At 37.3% G+C, this 15,158-nt stretch overlaps 1 protein-coding gene across 1 annotated transcript in view; it reads right to left on the bottom strand.

The window, feature by feature from the left end:
- jmy (junction mediating and regulatory protein, p53 cofactor) overlaps positions 1-15,158 on the bottom strand; it is a 45,782-nt gene that overhangs the window by 10,702 nt on the left and 19,922 nt on the right. Inside the window, exons 3-5 of the mRNA XM_061733915.1 lie at positions 4,029-4,179; positions 2,778-2,947; positions 2,163-2,328 (exon numbers count right to left, since the gene is read on the bottom strand). Coding sequence (XP_061589899.1) covers positions 2,163-2,328; positions 2,778-2,947; positions 4,029-4,179 — 487 coding nt within the window. The remainder of the gene's footprint in view (positions 1-2,162; positions 2,329-2,777; positions 2,948-4,028; positions 4,180-15,158) is intronic.

Genomic DNA, 15,158 nt, shown 5'->3' with positions numbered 1-15,158 from the left:
TTTTTTCTCGACATTTCGACTTTTTTCTTGAAATTTTTACTATTTCCTCGACATTTTGACTTTTTTCTCGACATTTCGATTTTTTTTCTCAACATTTCGACTTTTTTCTCGACATTTCGCCTCCGCCATTTGCCTTCATTCTTATACTAGACTTTTCATTTTTTGCGGCTCCAGACATATTTGTTTTTTGTGTTTTTGTCCAATATGGCTCTTTCAACATTTTGGGTTGCCGACCGCTGTACTAGACCACTTCACTATCTGGTTCAGACAGTTCTTATTGTTAAGAGACAGATCCAAACCAAGAAACCATGCAAAATGATCAAACCGATTCAATAAAAGCTCTATAAAAAGGGTCAACAGTGTTTTGTCGATATGAAAAGATGACAGTTTTCTAAGGTAAAAAAGTTGGTTACACTCTCACGATTTGCCTCAAATTTCAGTTTATTGTTACCAACTGTACCAAGATATTTGTACTTATCAACACATTCAACGATCCAACCTTTTATAGTTATCAGTTCTTGTGCTAAGGTTTTTTTTCTAAAATCCATCAGCCCGTGAAACCTGCTGATTGAATGAAACCTGTCATGGTTAACGAATGATGTGACCATGACACATTTCATTGTCCTTCAGCAAACTGACAACAACAGGGTAATCTGCATATTTTAAAATAAATCTATCCTCCCTCCTGCTGCGACACATATTTGTGTAAAGGATGAACGGCTTAGGCTTTTAAAGAGCAGCAGCGGGACATCAGAAGCACATGAGAGACGAGTACCTCTTACTCCTGAAGTAAATCTATGGATGAGTTGGCAATCAGAACAAACAGGTAAAGGTGAGCAAAAAATGCTGCTCAAGATTACCTGCCTGAACGAGCTCCCAGGAAAACTTAATCTGTGACTCACACTAGGGCTGGGCGATATGGATCAAAAGTCATATCTCGATATTTTCTAGCTAAATGGCGATACTCGATATATATCGATATTTTTTCTGTGCCATAATTGGGGTTTCCCCCAAAGCATTATAGCATAGCATCTCTGTTAGCTTCATTTTTTTCTGAGGAAAACCCTTAAAAAAACAGTCAGTTTTAATACAAAGCCTCGTGCCAAATGTCACACAGGTACCTTTGTTAACAGAGGTCTGCACAATATAAAAATGTATAAAACAAATGAAATAAAAATAAACTGCCTGCATATATGGAATAAAAATGCTTCTTGAATAAAAAACAAATATCCCTTTCTTGCATAACAATTAAACTAAAATACACTCTGCAATTAATACAATGTAGACAGTAACAGGCAGACTTTTCCACGGAGGTTGACAGTTGTGCAAATAACAAAACATTTGTGCAAATCTCAAATAAAACATTCAAGTCAATTTGTCACAAAAATTTGTCACAAAATAAGCTATATCAATATAAACGATATTGTCTCGTACCATATCGCGTTTGAAAATATATCGATATATATTAAAATCTCGATATATCGCCCAGCTAGGGTTGCCACCTTTCAGAAATAGAAATAAGGGACGCCCTGATTTCAGCAGCGCAGGAGCCAAAAAAAAAGCCCCAAAACTTCTAAACTGAATAAAAATGTGTTTATTTTATATGAAAAAACAAAATGCTTTGATTTAAAGTTTAAAGTGCTTTAATAGCATTGAACTTGCATGACTGTACAGACAGACAACCATACTAGCAACTGAAATAGCCTCCTTTGCTACGTATGTCCACATCAGCCCAGATGTATAATATAGCCTACAGGTGAAGAATATGGTGTAAAAGTTAATTTATTTCAATAATTCAACTAGAATATGGTGTAAAAGTTAATTTATTTCAATAATTCAACTAGAATATGGTGTAAAAGTTAACTTATTTCAATAATTCAACTAGAATATGGTGTAAAAGTTAATTTATTTCAATAATTCAACTAGAATATGGTGTAAAAGTTAACTTATTTCAATAATTCAACTAGAATATGGTGTAAAAGTTAAGGAAAATACGGTACAAATCGTGTCCCGTATTAGTTCAATACGGGACGCAACATTTTTTTCTCAAATAAAAGACAATTCCGTATTTTACGGGACGGGTGGCAACCCTACGCCCAGCCCTAACTCACACTGAGCCACACAAACACGAGCGCAGAAAACGCGTGAGAAGAGATGCTCACCCATCATCTGCCTGCGCAGACTCTGCAGCTGCGCCGTCAGCAGCAGCTCCTCACAGAGCAGCACCTCGGCCTGGACGTCATACAGCTGCAGCTGCAGCTCGTAGTAGAGCGCCTCCAGCTGGTCCACACGCAGCATGGCGTCCTCCCCTCCCTTCAGGTTCTGCATCTAGAAACCACAGCCACACAGTGACATCACCGTCTCGCAGGCCTGAGCTCCAGACTGGGTGTCTTCAATAAAATAATAAAATAAAGACTACATTTGTTTTGGGTGTGGGAGGGTCCCACTGAAACTGGGCTTGTAGCAGTGTTCTAGTTCTTCAGATAAAAATCACTGCTGTTTTATGTTGGTTTCACATGAAAAGCAAACATTTGACCTGACAGTCATTCGTAATGAGTCATTTCCACTGTTGTTCACCAGGATGTTATTCCCTCCATTACAGGATGCCGCAGCCATGAGCTCATTTTTACTAACAGCCATTATCTTGCTTTTTTTTCCCTTCTTCTAACTCCAAGCCCGAGTCTTGTTGCTGCAGCTTTATAGGAACACACCCAGATAAACGTCTGAATTTACGACAACTGTTCATTTTCCTGACTGGCATCAGAGTGACACTTTACCTCCTCCTTCAAGCTGTGTTTCTTCTGCTCCAGGCAGATTTCTTTGGCCCTCATGAGTTGCAGAGTTTCTTTGGAAGCAGCGTATTGCAGCCGCTCCATACGTTCGACCGCCGCTGCCCATGCCGACTTTCCAAACTTCCTCTGGTCTGCACGCATCCGCTCGTATAAAGCTGCAACGCAAACAGTTGACATGGTCATCAGAGCTGCAACAAGTCACCAGAGCTGGGTAGAGTTAGTAGACAAAAATTGTACTCAAGTAAAAGTACTGTTACTTCAGAATAATATGACATAAGTAGAAGTAAAAAGTAGTCATCCAAATAATTACTTGAGTAAAAGTAAAAAAGTACTTGGTGAAAAAACTACTCAAGTACTGAGTAACTGTTGAGTAACATCTGATTTATTTTTTTAACACAACCATTCAAACAGACAAAAGTACAAAATAATCATGTTCAGGCAAATTAAATCAATAAAATAATAAAATAAATTTAAATTAATAAAAAATAGCTTAAATTAAAATAATCTTAAAGTAAATTCAAGTACTTTAATAAATAATAAAATAACTGAATAAAAAAATAAATTAAGCACAAGTAGCACAAAATTTCAAGCCTTTGTACTTTTCTTTTTTTAACCAGGCAGAACTAGAACAAGCCCATTAACTCATAGAAACTCTGTGTGTGTTTGAGTCTGTGTAAATGTGACAAAACATGCAAAAACAAAATATTTTTCCCAAAGAATCACCCAGTGATGTCATGAGATTGACGCGTACGCGGATAAAAGGGATAAAAGAAAAGTAACAGCTCAACGTAGCCTAATGTAGCGGAGTAAGAGTAACAGTTTCTTCTTCACAAATCTACTCAAGTAAAAGTAAAAAGTATAGTGATTCAAAACTACTCCTAAAAGTACAACATTTCCCAAAACTTACTCAAGTAAATGTAACTCGTTACTACCCAACTCTGCAAGTCACTGACATAACATCAAATGGAAATTATTTGTTGTTTTCAGACTCTATAAATGAAGACTTTTAAGTTCATAGCTGAGACATTGTGAGCATTTAAATACTCGATGAGAATGTATAAAAATAACTTTAGTATGTTTATGAGTGGAAAGGAGGGCAAGAGGGATTATTTGTTTTAAAAAGCATCCCTTTTGCCATTTCTGACGCAGTAAACATAAAGTACGAGGGTTAAAAGTTCAAAGCAAAAACAATGCTCAGAGTTTTCCCATGAGGAAGGGAAGTACCGCTTTGTTTACCTTTCTGAGCTCGAGCCGTCGTTTCAAAGAACTTGACGGTCAGGTCTTGAATGGAAAGCACGGCGGTGTGAGCCTTCTTCTGCCACTCCTCATCCTCCTTCCTGAGGCTCTCCACACGGCGAGGACCCAGACGCTCTGTCTCCAGAGAGATCTGACAGGAGGAAGAGCAGGTCATCAAAACAGGTCCAACATGAGTGTAACATCAGACCATGGGGAGACGGTGAGGGCCTCTCAAAGTCCTCACTACCACCGGGTTGACATGCTCGTTGCAGCCAGAGGAACGATCTGCCGATGCCATTACTGCTTTCAGAAGCAGAAAGTCATCTTCTGGTACGACTGTTTTACAAAAACTTTGATTTATTGCTTAACCAATTGTCAGTGGTGGACAGTAACGGAGTAAATTTACTTGAGTACTGTACTTAAGTACATATCCAGAGGATTTGTACTTTACTTGAGTATTAGATTTCTTTGGTACTTACTACTCTTACTTAAATACATTTCCAAGACAAATATTTTTCCTTTTACTCGAGTACATTTCTAGGAAGGCTGAAAAGTACTCGTTACTTTCAGGTCTGCTCTTTTTTTCTTCTTCCCTAAAATCCTATTGGACACAAGCTGTTTTTGTCAAAGGAGGAGACCTATCACAGTGCACGCTCTCCACTGGGATGTACGTAAAGCGGAAATACGTCAAGCCTCCCCCAGACTTAGTTAGATGGTGCAGGTTCATTTGGTTTCAGTTCATGATTGTTAATAAACTCTGCATCCTCTGCTGTCCTCTTATGATCCCATTCATTTGATTTGTTTTTGGTGTTTCTGCAGGTTTTATATAACATTGTGGTTCTAAAAGCAGCACATCAGTGCAGCTGGTTTCAAAGAGTTAATTCTCAGAAACAAGAGTTAAAAGATCCTTAAATTAATTTAGAAAAAATATAGTAATTTACTGATGTGGAAAATAAGAAATTTACTCTTACTTTTACTTAAAGTAAATTTAAAAGCATTTACTTTTGGATACTTAAGTATCTTTAAATGCAAGTACTTTTCTACTCTTACTCGAGTAATATTTTGACTGAGCTACTTTTACTTGTAACGGAGTAAATGTTGACCAGTAGTATTTGTACTCTTACTCAAGTACTGGGGTCGAGTACTCTGTCCAACTCTGAAAACTGCATACACACCTTTGACCTTTAGAAGTCAGGGAAATCATGTTTATTTGCGTCTTTGAGCCAATTTCCTGGTATTTGAAGAACACCAACATGCAGCTGCTCCTTTCCCTGCATGGTGCATCTCCTTTCACCCACCATCTTCAGCAGCTCCCAGTAAAAACCAACCACACTGCTGTAGTAGTACCAGTAACCTCCAGCAGAGGGCAGCGACAGTGAGCCATGTCAGTGTTAAGATTTGATGATACCGACCCAGTGACCTCCTTATGGACTGGTGCCACAACACGTATAAAGAATGATTTAAAAAATAACCTCAAGGACACTAAGGATTTTAAAGATTGATTCACACATAGGTAGTTTTGAACCAACTCGTGTCAGGCCATGTGAAGAAAGTGAGATCAGAGGAAACCAGTGCCACGTGAAGTCCCGTCCCGGGTCTTGGCTGAGGAATACAACCCCCTCCACAAGGAGAGTATATGGAACAAAATGTACACGGATTATAAAGTAAACTCCTCACCAGGGCCTCGCACCGTGTGCAACTGGATAGTAATATGTCAATGCAAAACAGATGTGTGTAGGGGCTCCAAACTAAACACCACTATAGTAATCACCAACAAACCTCAAAGGGCACTCATTTATGGTGAGCAGCACACTCGCTCGCTCGCCCTTTTGTGAGTGCGTCTGCACGTGAGGCACAGGCACAGGGAGGGGTTTTTTGGGGTTAAACTGGGAGTGAATGGGGAGGGGAGATTACATCAGAGACCAGTGAAATAAAGTCTTCATAGGAATGACAGAAACCAAATTAAACTTCAGTCATTCAAGTCATTATCTCATTGTTCAAGTGTCCTTGATCAGAGAGCAAGTGGTTTCTCATCTGGACAAGCAACACCTATATGGAGGATTTTTTGTGCCAAAATTAAATAAATAAATACATCATTAATTAATTAAAATGCGATTGAAATATATAATTAATTAATTAAATGTGTCATTAATTAATTAAAATTAGAATGAAATATGTCATTAATTAATTAAAATACAATTCATTTTAAGTAAAAATATATATTTATTATTTCAGCATTTAATTAAGGTACAGTCTCTTTTATTTGAAGGATTCATTCCTGCATCTGAACATGGAGCTGATGTGACTTGTTAAAAAGCTCCAGTTTTATTTCACCATTTTTTACATTTCATGATTCACACGCAACACGAAATCATTAATTAAATGTGTCATTAATTAATTAAATGCAGTTTTACATTTCATGATTCACACGCAACACGAAATCATTAATTAAATGTGTCATTAATTAATTAAATGCTGAAACAATAAATATATATTTTTACTTAAAATGAATTGTATTTGAATTAATTAATGACATATTTAATTCTAATTTTAATTAATTAATGACACATTTAATTAATTAATGATATATTTCATTCCCAATTTAATTAATTAATGATGTATTTATTTATTTAATTTTGGCACAAAAAATCCTCCATACACCTACAGTACAGAGCATCAAATCCTGTCCTTGAGAAATCATTCAGACCTGGTGACAGCGACATCTAAAAACATCTGCTGCCTCATCTGTATGCATGTTTCTGCTTGTGTTCGTCACTTTGTCCCTGTTGACCTCAACGACAAATCAAACTGAAGCCCAGTCAAGTTGTCAAGTTGATTCTCGATTATGAGGCCGTTAAACTGGTTTTATGCAAAGCAGACAGGCTCCAAAAAACTGTAAAAAATGTGTCTTCATCTCAAGAACGTTGAAAGGTTCTTCCAACAGCGAGGATTATTGCATTTTTCAATAAAACTACAAAACGTACTCCTGTTCCACATGTCTGTGAAGGCTGCCAGTTCATTCAAGTTGATTCATTTGACGTGCATGAAGTGCAGCCTCATAAAGGACCTTTTCAGATCTGATGCCAACATGCTTTCTAGATAGGACTGAATAATTACTTGAATCAAATTGGAAACCAGGGTTTGAAATAATGGAATAAGTTAATCAAAAAGGCTTTAAAATATTATATTTGACACAGTTTCTTACGAAGGCTTGAAACCAATGACTGGTTTTACTTTCATTCCCACCCATAAAAAGTACTTTTCTCTTCCGGATTCTTTCTCTTCCTTCCCAGTTCCCAGATACTCTTCTAAAAGCATAAAACCTAGTAGGAATTCATTTTATCTGACCGGAAAGTTCTTTTTGAACACGTCGTTACAACAGTAACATCTGTCTCCATATTATTTGTTGATGTCTGTTAACAGACACCTGAACGCTCCGGGTCAGAAAACTGATCAAACCTTTGATTAGCAGCATCTGCTGTTACTTACCAGCACAATTCCTGTAGAAACAGTAAAGCTGCTTATTTCGCTTAAGTTAAAAAGACTGTAATATATTTTTTTTGTTTCGTATGTGGGGTTCTCTGCAGCTAAATTAAGACCTGGTAAGGACAGATTATACGATTATGATTACATACTCCACTTTAAACATTACCATTCAGTCATCTGGTGAAGTCTGAGCTGACACCTGCTTCATTTCAACAAAATGTAAACGTCACTGAGTCACCAAACCTCATAATCATACAGTTCATTCTCTCGCTGTAATTCTACATCTCATTTCTGAGCCTTTAACACCACAACTCTTTAATAATCATCCCAGTTATAATCATAGCTCGGGGCAACTGTAAGTAACACTGGGGGCAACAGTACAGTCTCCTAACACCTCCGGACAATAAGCTTCTGCTGATTTAACAAAGATGTGCCAAATTCTAAAAATAGAGGCGACACTAGTTCCTTTGACGAAGAGCTGCGACTCATACCGCCATGCTGCTCTTATCCCCTTTGGATAAAAGAAAAAGACAAAGAAAAAGAAAAGTTCAAGTCTTTTTTTTTTTAGCGATGATGCAGTGCGAGACACCGGGAGAGGTTTATCAGGCACTTTCAAGAGAGCAGGCTAATCCATTTTATTTAAACTCTGACAAGATCCCTAATACTTAAAAAATATTGAGTTGCTCAGTTGTAAACAATTGACACATCATCTAGTCTAACACCATCCGCCTAAATGTCTGGAATCAAGAAGCCAATTTTTGTTTAGATTTAGAGGAGTCAAAGTCTGGAATAGTTGGTACCATATTGCAAAACATTGTAGGTCCCTATCCATGTTCAAAAGTCGCTCAAGAGAGCATTTAATTAAAAAATGTAGTCAAGAAAGCTCTTAATGTTCTTTTGCACTTCATATTCTGTGTTGCCATTTGTTCAGCTTAATACTCATATTTTCATGATCATGTGTACAGTAATTTTTTTTCTTTATCTTTTTTTATTATTTTTTTTTTATTATTTTATTTTCATTCATGTTCTACATGCAATTTTTATGATTTATTTTTATTTTTATGATTTTATATCCTCATAAGGATTTTGTTAAATGTTATTAGGTGGGGGCTCCTCATAAGCCTACTGGCTTGCTCGCTCCTCCCTGCACAGTTTCTTTTAACTGAACTTACTTGTGTAATGTTCTTTTTTTTTTTATGTTATGTGCTAAATAAAAAAAAATAAACTAAACTAGTATAAATAAAATGGCTAACTTTTATAAAGAGTATTTTATATTTCCAGTATTTTTATGGCAATATTGCACATCAGGTCTTGGAAAGCCACCCTAAATCAATTTAAAACAGTCATTTACATCTGTAATACTTGATGACTTGATCAAACACAAATGACGGCTCAGATCCACAAACGGCATCAAACCAGGTCACGCAAGTGCTTTATTTGCATATTATACCCTGCAGCATTAATATAAATTTGTGTACCATTTGCCTGTCTGATGGAGGTAAACTCAGCAGGTGTACAAGGAAACACCCTGGCAACCGTTGCCATGTAACGATGCGGTCCATGTGCAACAGTAACTGGAGCTCACTGTGGTACAACATGTTAGAGTGAAGCCACATTTTTAATTCATGGCTGCACTCCAACCTTTCAGGCAACATGACACCCACACTTCATCACCCCGACATTAAACAGATTCGTCCCACAATGCAACGCAAGATATGGATAAGATAAGATGGCTAAAACAGAACATGAAGAATTAAATCTGAAAATACTTACTGAAAAAAAAGAAAGAAATTACCTTACTGACAAACTAAAAGCTGAAACTATAAAGAGTAAAGTATTTTTGATAACAAAAGTCAAACATTTTCACCTTTTAATTCCTTGCCTGCAAGTATTATGCTACATCTAATATGTTGTGGAAATGATCAATACTTCTTGGCCTGGTATCTTGTATCTATAGTCACTGCTGGAGCCCGTCCCGGCTCTCATAAGGCTAGGGTACTCTCTGGACGGGGTCTCTGGACAGATCGCCAATCCATCACGTGGCAATGAACAGATGGATGGATAAATTGATGGATAGATGAATGGATGGGTATGAAACACTATCTAATTCATGTTACCTGTGTAGTGTAGGGATGGGTTATATTTTACCGTTCACGATAAACCGTCAATAAAATTCCCCACGGTAAGAATTTGCCATCTCACGGTAAAAACGATAAATTGAGGAAATGAGAAAGAAAGAAAGAAAGAAAGAAAGAAAGAAAGAAAGAAAGAAAGAAAGAAAGAAAGAAAGAAAGAAAGAAAGAAAGAAAGAAAGAAAGAAAGAAAGAAAGAAAGAAACGACTATCGTTATTTGGATAAATGCCAGAAAGAAAGAAAGAAAGAAAGAAAGAAAGAAAGAAAGAAAGAAAGAAAGAAAGAAAGAAAGAAAGAAAGAAAGAAAGAAAGAAACGACTATCGTTATTGGGATAAATGCCAGAAAGAAAGAAAGAAAGAAAGAAAGAAAGAAAGAAAGAAAGAAAGAAAGAAAGAAAGAAAGAAAGAAAGAAAGAAAGAAAGAAAGAAAGAAAGAAAGAAAGAAAGAAAGAAACGACTATCGTTATTTGGATAAATGCCAGAAAGAAAGAAAGAAAGAAAGAAAGAAAGAAAGAAAGAAAGAAAGAAAGAAAGAAACGAAAGAAACGACTATCGTTATTTGGATAAATGCCAGAAAGAAAGAAAGAAAGAAAGAAAGAAAGAAAGAAAGAATGAAAGAAAGAAAGAAAGAAAGAAAGAAGAAAGAAAGAAAGAAAGAAAGAAAGAAAAAAAGAAAGAAAGAAAGAAAGAAAGAAAGAAAGAAAGAAAGAAAGAAAGAAAGAAAGAAAGAAAGAAAGAAAGAAAGAAAGAAAGAAAGAAAGAAAGAAAGAAAGAAAGAAACGACTATCGTTTTTGGGACAAATGCCAGAAAGAAAGAAAGAAGGAAAGAAAGAAAGATTCCCGTTGATAACACTTTTTGTATTGGTATTTTTTTTATCGTTATTGGGATAAATGCCAGAAATTATCGTGATAAATTTTTTTGTCCATACCGCCCATCCCTAGTGTAGTGTATTTACAGAGAGGTAAGAATAAGCTCAAATCTAGCAAGAAGCATGAAAGATGTGTCTGCACTCGTCTTCCATCCCCCAGACTTTAACGAATCCTAGTAGGTTGCAAACTAGATGCAAATAAGAATTCACTGTGTGCTAATTCCTGACCTGCGACTCATCAGTCTGGGAGAAACCAGCTCTGTGCGCCTGCGTCACTGAGTCATTATCATACAGGTTGTGTTTATGCCGTTGGATCGCCCTGAGGGGAGCAGGTGTGGCAGGAGTGGGAAAACCTCTGACTCTAAGAATGATCCAGGTGGAAGCTGCTTTCAGTGCTGGGGGATGCAGTCATTAGACATTTAGAAATGTTTCACATCATGCAACACTTTTATATCAAAAAGAGCCTACCAAATGAATAATTATTATTATTATTTTATTCTATTAAAGTAGAGGCAATACAAAAATGGGTAAAAAGTAGCACCTCTTAACTTTTGAGACTAATAAATACATCTCAAAAAGTTTTAGGAGTAAACTAAAGTATTGAATGCTGGGAAAAAATGTTTTGATGGTTAACGGCGGGTCCCACAAGGCACAGAACTGCTGTGGTCCGGTTCTGCAGGGGTTTTCCAGTTATTCTGCTTCAACCTCAGGTCTCCCCGGGTTCAAAAGTAAAGCCCTTCACGATGGGAAACACACGTTACGCTGCTTCTTTCAAAGACGTTCATCTCACCATGTCTTCCTCCAGAATTATACATATAACAAGGACAAGTAAAGTCAAAACATGAGTTTTTCTACTTTCAAACTCAACCTCTCCTTGTATGTGTTCAAATGTCTGCAAAACCCTCTCAATTGTTAACCCACAGCCCCCACAGATTGTCCAAGTACCAGTCAGAACCCACTGGTGGCGTTTTATTTTGAAAATCCATCAGATTCCCTACCATCGTCATATCTGACTTCCTGCTGGATCTGCTGTGTTTAAATCGACATCGTTTTGCAAGCGGTCCAGCAGCAAAATACACTTGAGGCTTAACTTTATAGGAACAGAGCAGACGGTCCCTTCTAAACATCTAAATCATTTAAAGCTGGAGAGAAATCCAGGATTTAGTGTATGTAAGGGCAGTTGTGGCAGCTGGATGCAAACATGCAAGTCTATAAATACATATACGCTAAATACAACCTTTATATTACTTTTTTCCACCATCTTTTTAAAGGGTTTAGTGACAGAAAGAAAGATGTCAAATATATAATCACACGTCTGCTGCACACACTGCATTTTTGGTGAATCAGTTAAATTCTTTCTTTAGATCAGCACCCACCCAAGAACCAAATACCATCATAATCCACAGTCCTGAACACACCCCCACACACACACAGCTGCCTGTGTTTGTTAGTGACACCATGCTGCGGGAGCATGCTGTGTGAGGAATGTAGTTTAGAGAGTCCTCACAGCAGTGGGTGACTATGATCCTTGACAGGATGAGAATGACAGAGACATAAACACTTAATGCTCATCAACTGAACATTAAAGGCCAGAAAATTTACATGATTGTCAAGTTCTGCTTTTGTGATTTCCCAGATATTTCTGCTGCTGGCACACACCGTCCTTACCGTCCGTCCCTCATCGCCTGACCTGGTGGACTGGACTTGAAACGGGCTATAAATCATCATCTGGTCCCTGCCGGGTCTTATAATCAGATATATGTATCTTCAGATGAAAACAAGTTTTCAGCTGACTTAATGAAAGCAAAGTGATCAGAGTATATATCAGGTTTCTGTCAACATTGGTCTGGGGTAGTTTTAGGGACCCTTGGTTAGGAATGGGCGATATTTTACCGTTCACAATATACCGTCAAAAAAATTCCCCACGGTAAGAATTTGTCATCTCATGGTAAAAACGATAAATTCCCGTTAATGACATTTTTTGTGTAAAGCTGATTTATGGTTCTGTGTTAAATCCACGCACAATGTTCGTGTGAGGGAAGGAAGGAAGGAAGAAGAAAGAAAGAAAGAAAGAAAGAAAGAAAGAAAGAAAGAAAGAAAGAAAGAAAGAAAGAAAGAAAGAAAGAAAGAAAGAAAGAAAGAAAGAAAGAAAGAAAGAAAGAAAGAAAGAAAGAAAGAAAGAAAGAAAGAAAGAAAGAAAGAAAGAAAGAAAGAAAGAAAGAAAGAAAGAAAGAAAGAAAGAAAGAAATTTTATCAATTCAATTTAATTGGTGTAGCATTTAGTATTCTGTTAGAGCAGTGTTTTGGGGGCTCCAAAGACTGAATGTGGTGATAGATTTATAGTTACAAAGGTGGAGTTGAATTGGTATTTTTTTTATCGTCATTTTTATCGTTATCGGGATAAATGCCAGAAATTATCGTGATAAATCTTTTAGTCCATACCGCCCATCCCTACCCTTGGTTCATCTTCTCACCAGGAGTGGCCTCGCCCACCTCCAGGACAGTTTATTGCCTCAGGTCAGGTGCTTCAACGTGGCCCAGCGTGGGCCTGAAACACTGCTGGGTAGGGCGTGGTGTTGAGTCAGGGCCGACTGTGTATGTTGCAGGCGGGAGACGACATTAAAGCCTCATGACGTGCCCTAAAAGTTTGAGTCTTGTCTTCACATTCATTGCTGCCATCTCTGTGTATGACAATAGCAACTATCTCAGCTGCTTTCATGCTTATTCCACTACTGCAGTTTGCTTTTCTTCCTCTTTTTCATAGGCTGCGTCCAAAATTGCATCCACCCTAATGAGTATGCCACAACAGTATGTGAGATTTTAGTGCATCCGAAACATTAGTACGTACTAGGGATAGGCGGTATGGACTAAAAAATGTATCACGATAATTTCTGGGATTTATCCCGATAACGATAAAAAAGACAATAAAAAAAACAATTCAACTCCACCTTTGTAACTATAAATCTATCACCACATTCAGTCTTTGGAGCCCCCAAATCACTGCTCTAAAAGAATACTAAATACTACTAAACTACACCAATTAAATTGAATTGATAAAAACCAATTAAATGAGTCCACCTGTACTGCAAAACTGGAATGACTCAGATCCGCCATGCTTGTTACACAAAAAACGTCATCACGGGAATCTTTCTTTCTTTCTTTCTCTCTTTCTTTCTTTCTTTCTTTTCTTTCTTTCTTTCTTTCTTTCTTTCTTTCTTTCTTTCTTTCTTTCTTTCTTTCTTTCTTTCTTTCTTTCACGTACGTTGTGTGTGGATTTAACGCAGAACCATAAATCAGTTTTACACAAAAACGTCATCAACGGGAATTTATCGTTTTTACTACAAGATGATAAATTCTTACCGTGGGGAATTGTTTTGACGGTATATCGTGAACGGAAAAATATCGCCCATTTCTAGTACGTACACAATAGTAGCTCTATCCATACTCATTCCAGAGAAATGTATTAGTGTGGATTGATGGACACTAGCTAAGCAGAAACTTCCCACAATGCAATGCAGCGGTGTTTGGTTGCTAAGTGCTGCGCAGATATGTATATGTCATAAGAATAATCTTAAGTATCATAATATTATTATATAATATTAATATTATAATATTCATATATAATAATATTATATAATGTCATCTTGTTTGGGCAAGTATAAACGGGAAAGAGCGGAGCGGTGCTGCTACTGCTGCTGTGACAGGAGTTGTTACCATGGTAACAACTCCCCCTCCCAACGGCAGGAAGTGCCATGTGGCTCTGAGTAGTACGTCCAAATTAATGCATACTACTGATATTTACTAAAGTATGCCGAACTTAAGTATACTTTTTGAGTATATACTGTTTAGTATGGCATTTCGGACGCACCAAAAGTTATCTTTTTTCTTTAATTCTCAGATTTTCTGATAATCCACCACACCTAAAAATGGTCTTCCAATTAATCTGTGTTACATTGTGATAAAACTTGTGATTTACACCCCTACTATCCAGCACTTCCAGCCTCGACTCTCCTCCCAGGCCACGTGATCAAAACATCTAGCATGTTAACCATATAAACAACATACAGTTAAGGCCTTAGTAGGTCAAAAGAGTGATGGCTGGGTCAGCGATTCACACAACGTTTTGCAACAGCTGACAAGAAGAAATGACTCACTAACAGCGTTTAAGCCTGAAATTCCCAGTGAAACTTCTTCAAGGGTTAGGGTTAGGCGAACAAGTCCAGGTGCCTTAAATTCAAACGTTTAGGATAAACATGATCTTCGGTGGCTGAAAATCTACACCAACATTTTTCACTTTGGTCACATCTGAAGAACAATGGTTGTGGTTTGTTCAGGTGCAACTTTGCACACCTGAACCCTACAACAATGTTCCTTTAAGAGGGAAAATGCTAGCTCCTGCAAACGCTTTCCCCCAAACCACACTTGATCATGATGTCATGAGCTTTACTATTTAACAGTGTAAGTAATGCCAGAAGAACCTGAGATGAGCAGAACAAGCAGACTCTGGCCTACTGACCAAACTGAACACGTTTTAATTCTGAACCAAAGTCCAAGAGGAGAGAAACAGTAGACTTGGATTTAACTGTTACACCTCTAATGTAGAAAGGTTAAAAATAGAGTAGAAAAAGAATGTTAAAAAAGA

Source organism: Cololabis saira, chromosome 11 (assembly GCF_033807715.1).
Source record: "Cololabis saira isolate AMF1-May2022 chromosome 11, fColSai1.1, whole genome shotgun sequence".
Taxonomy (NCBI): Eukaryota; Metazoa; Chordata; class Actinopteri; order Beloniformes; family Belonidae; genus Cololabis; species Cololabis saira.
Note: the sequence above shows the minus strand (reverse complement) of the source record. Positions and strands in the feature narration are given on the sequence as shown.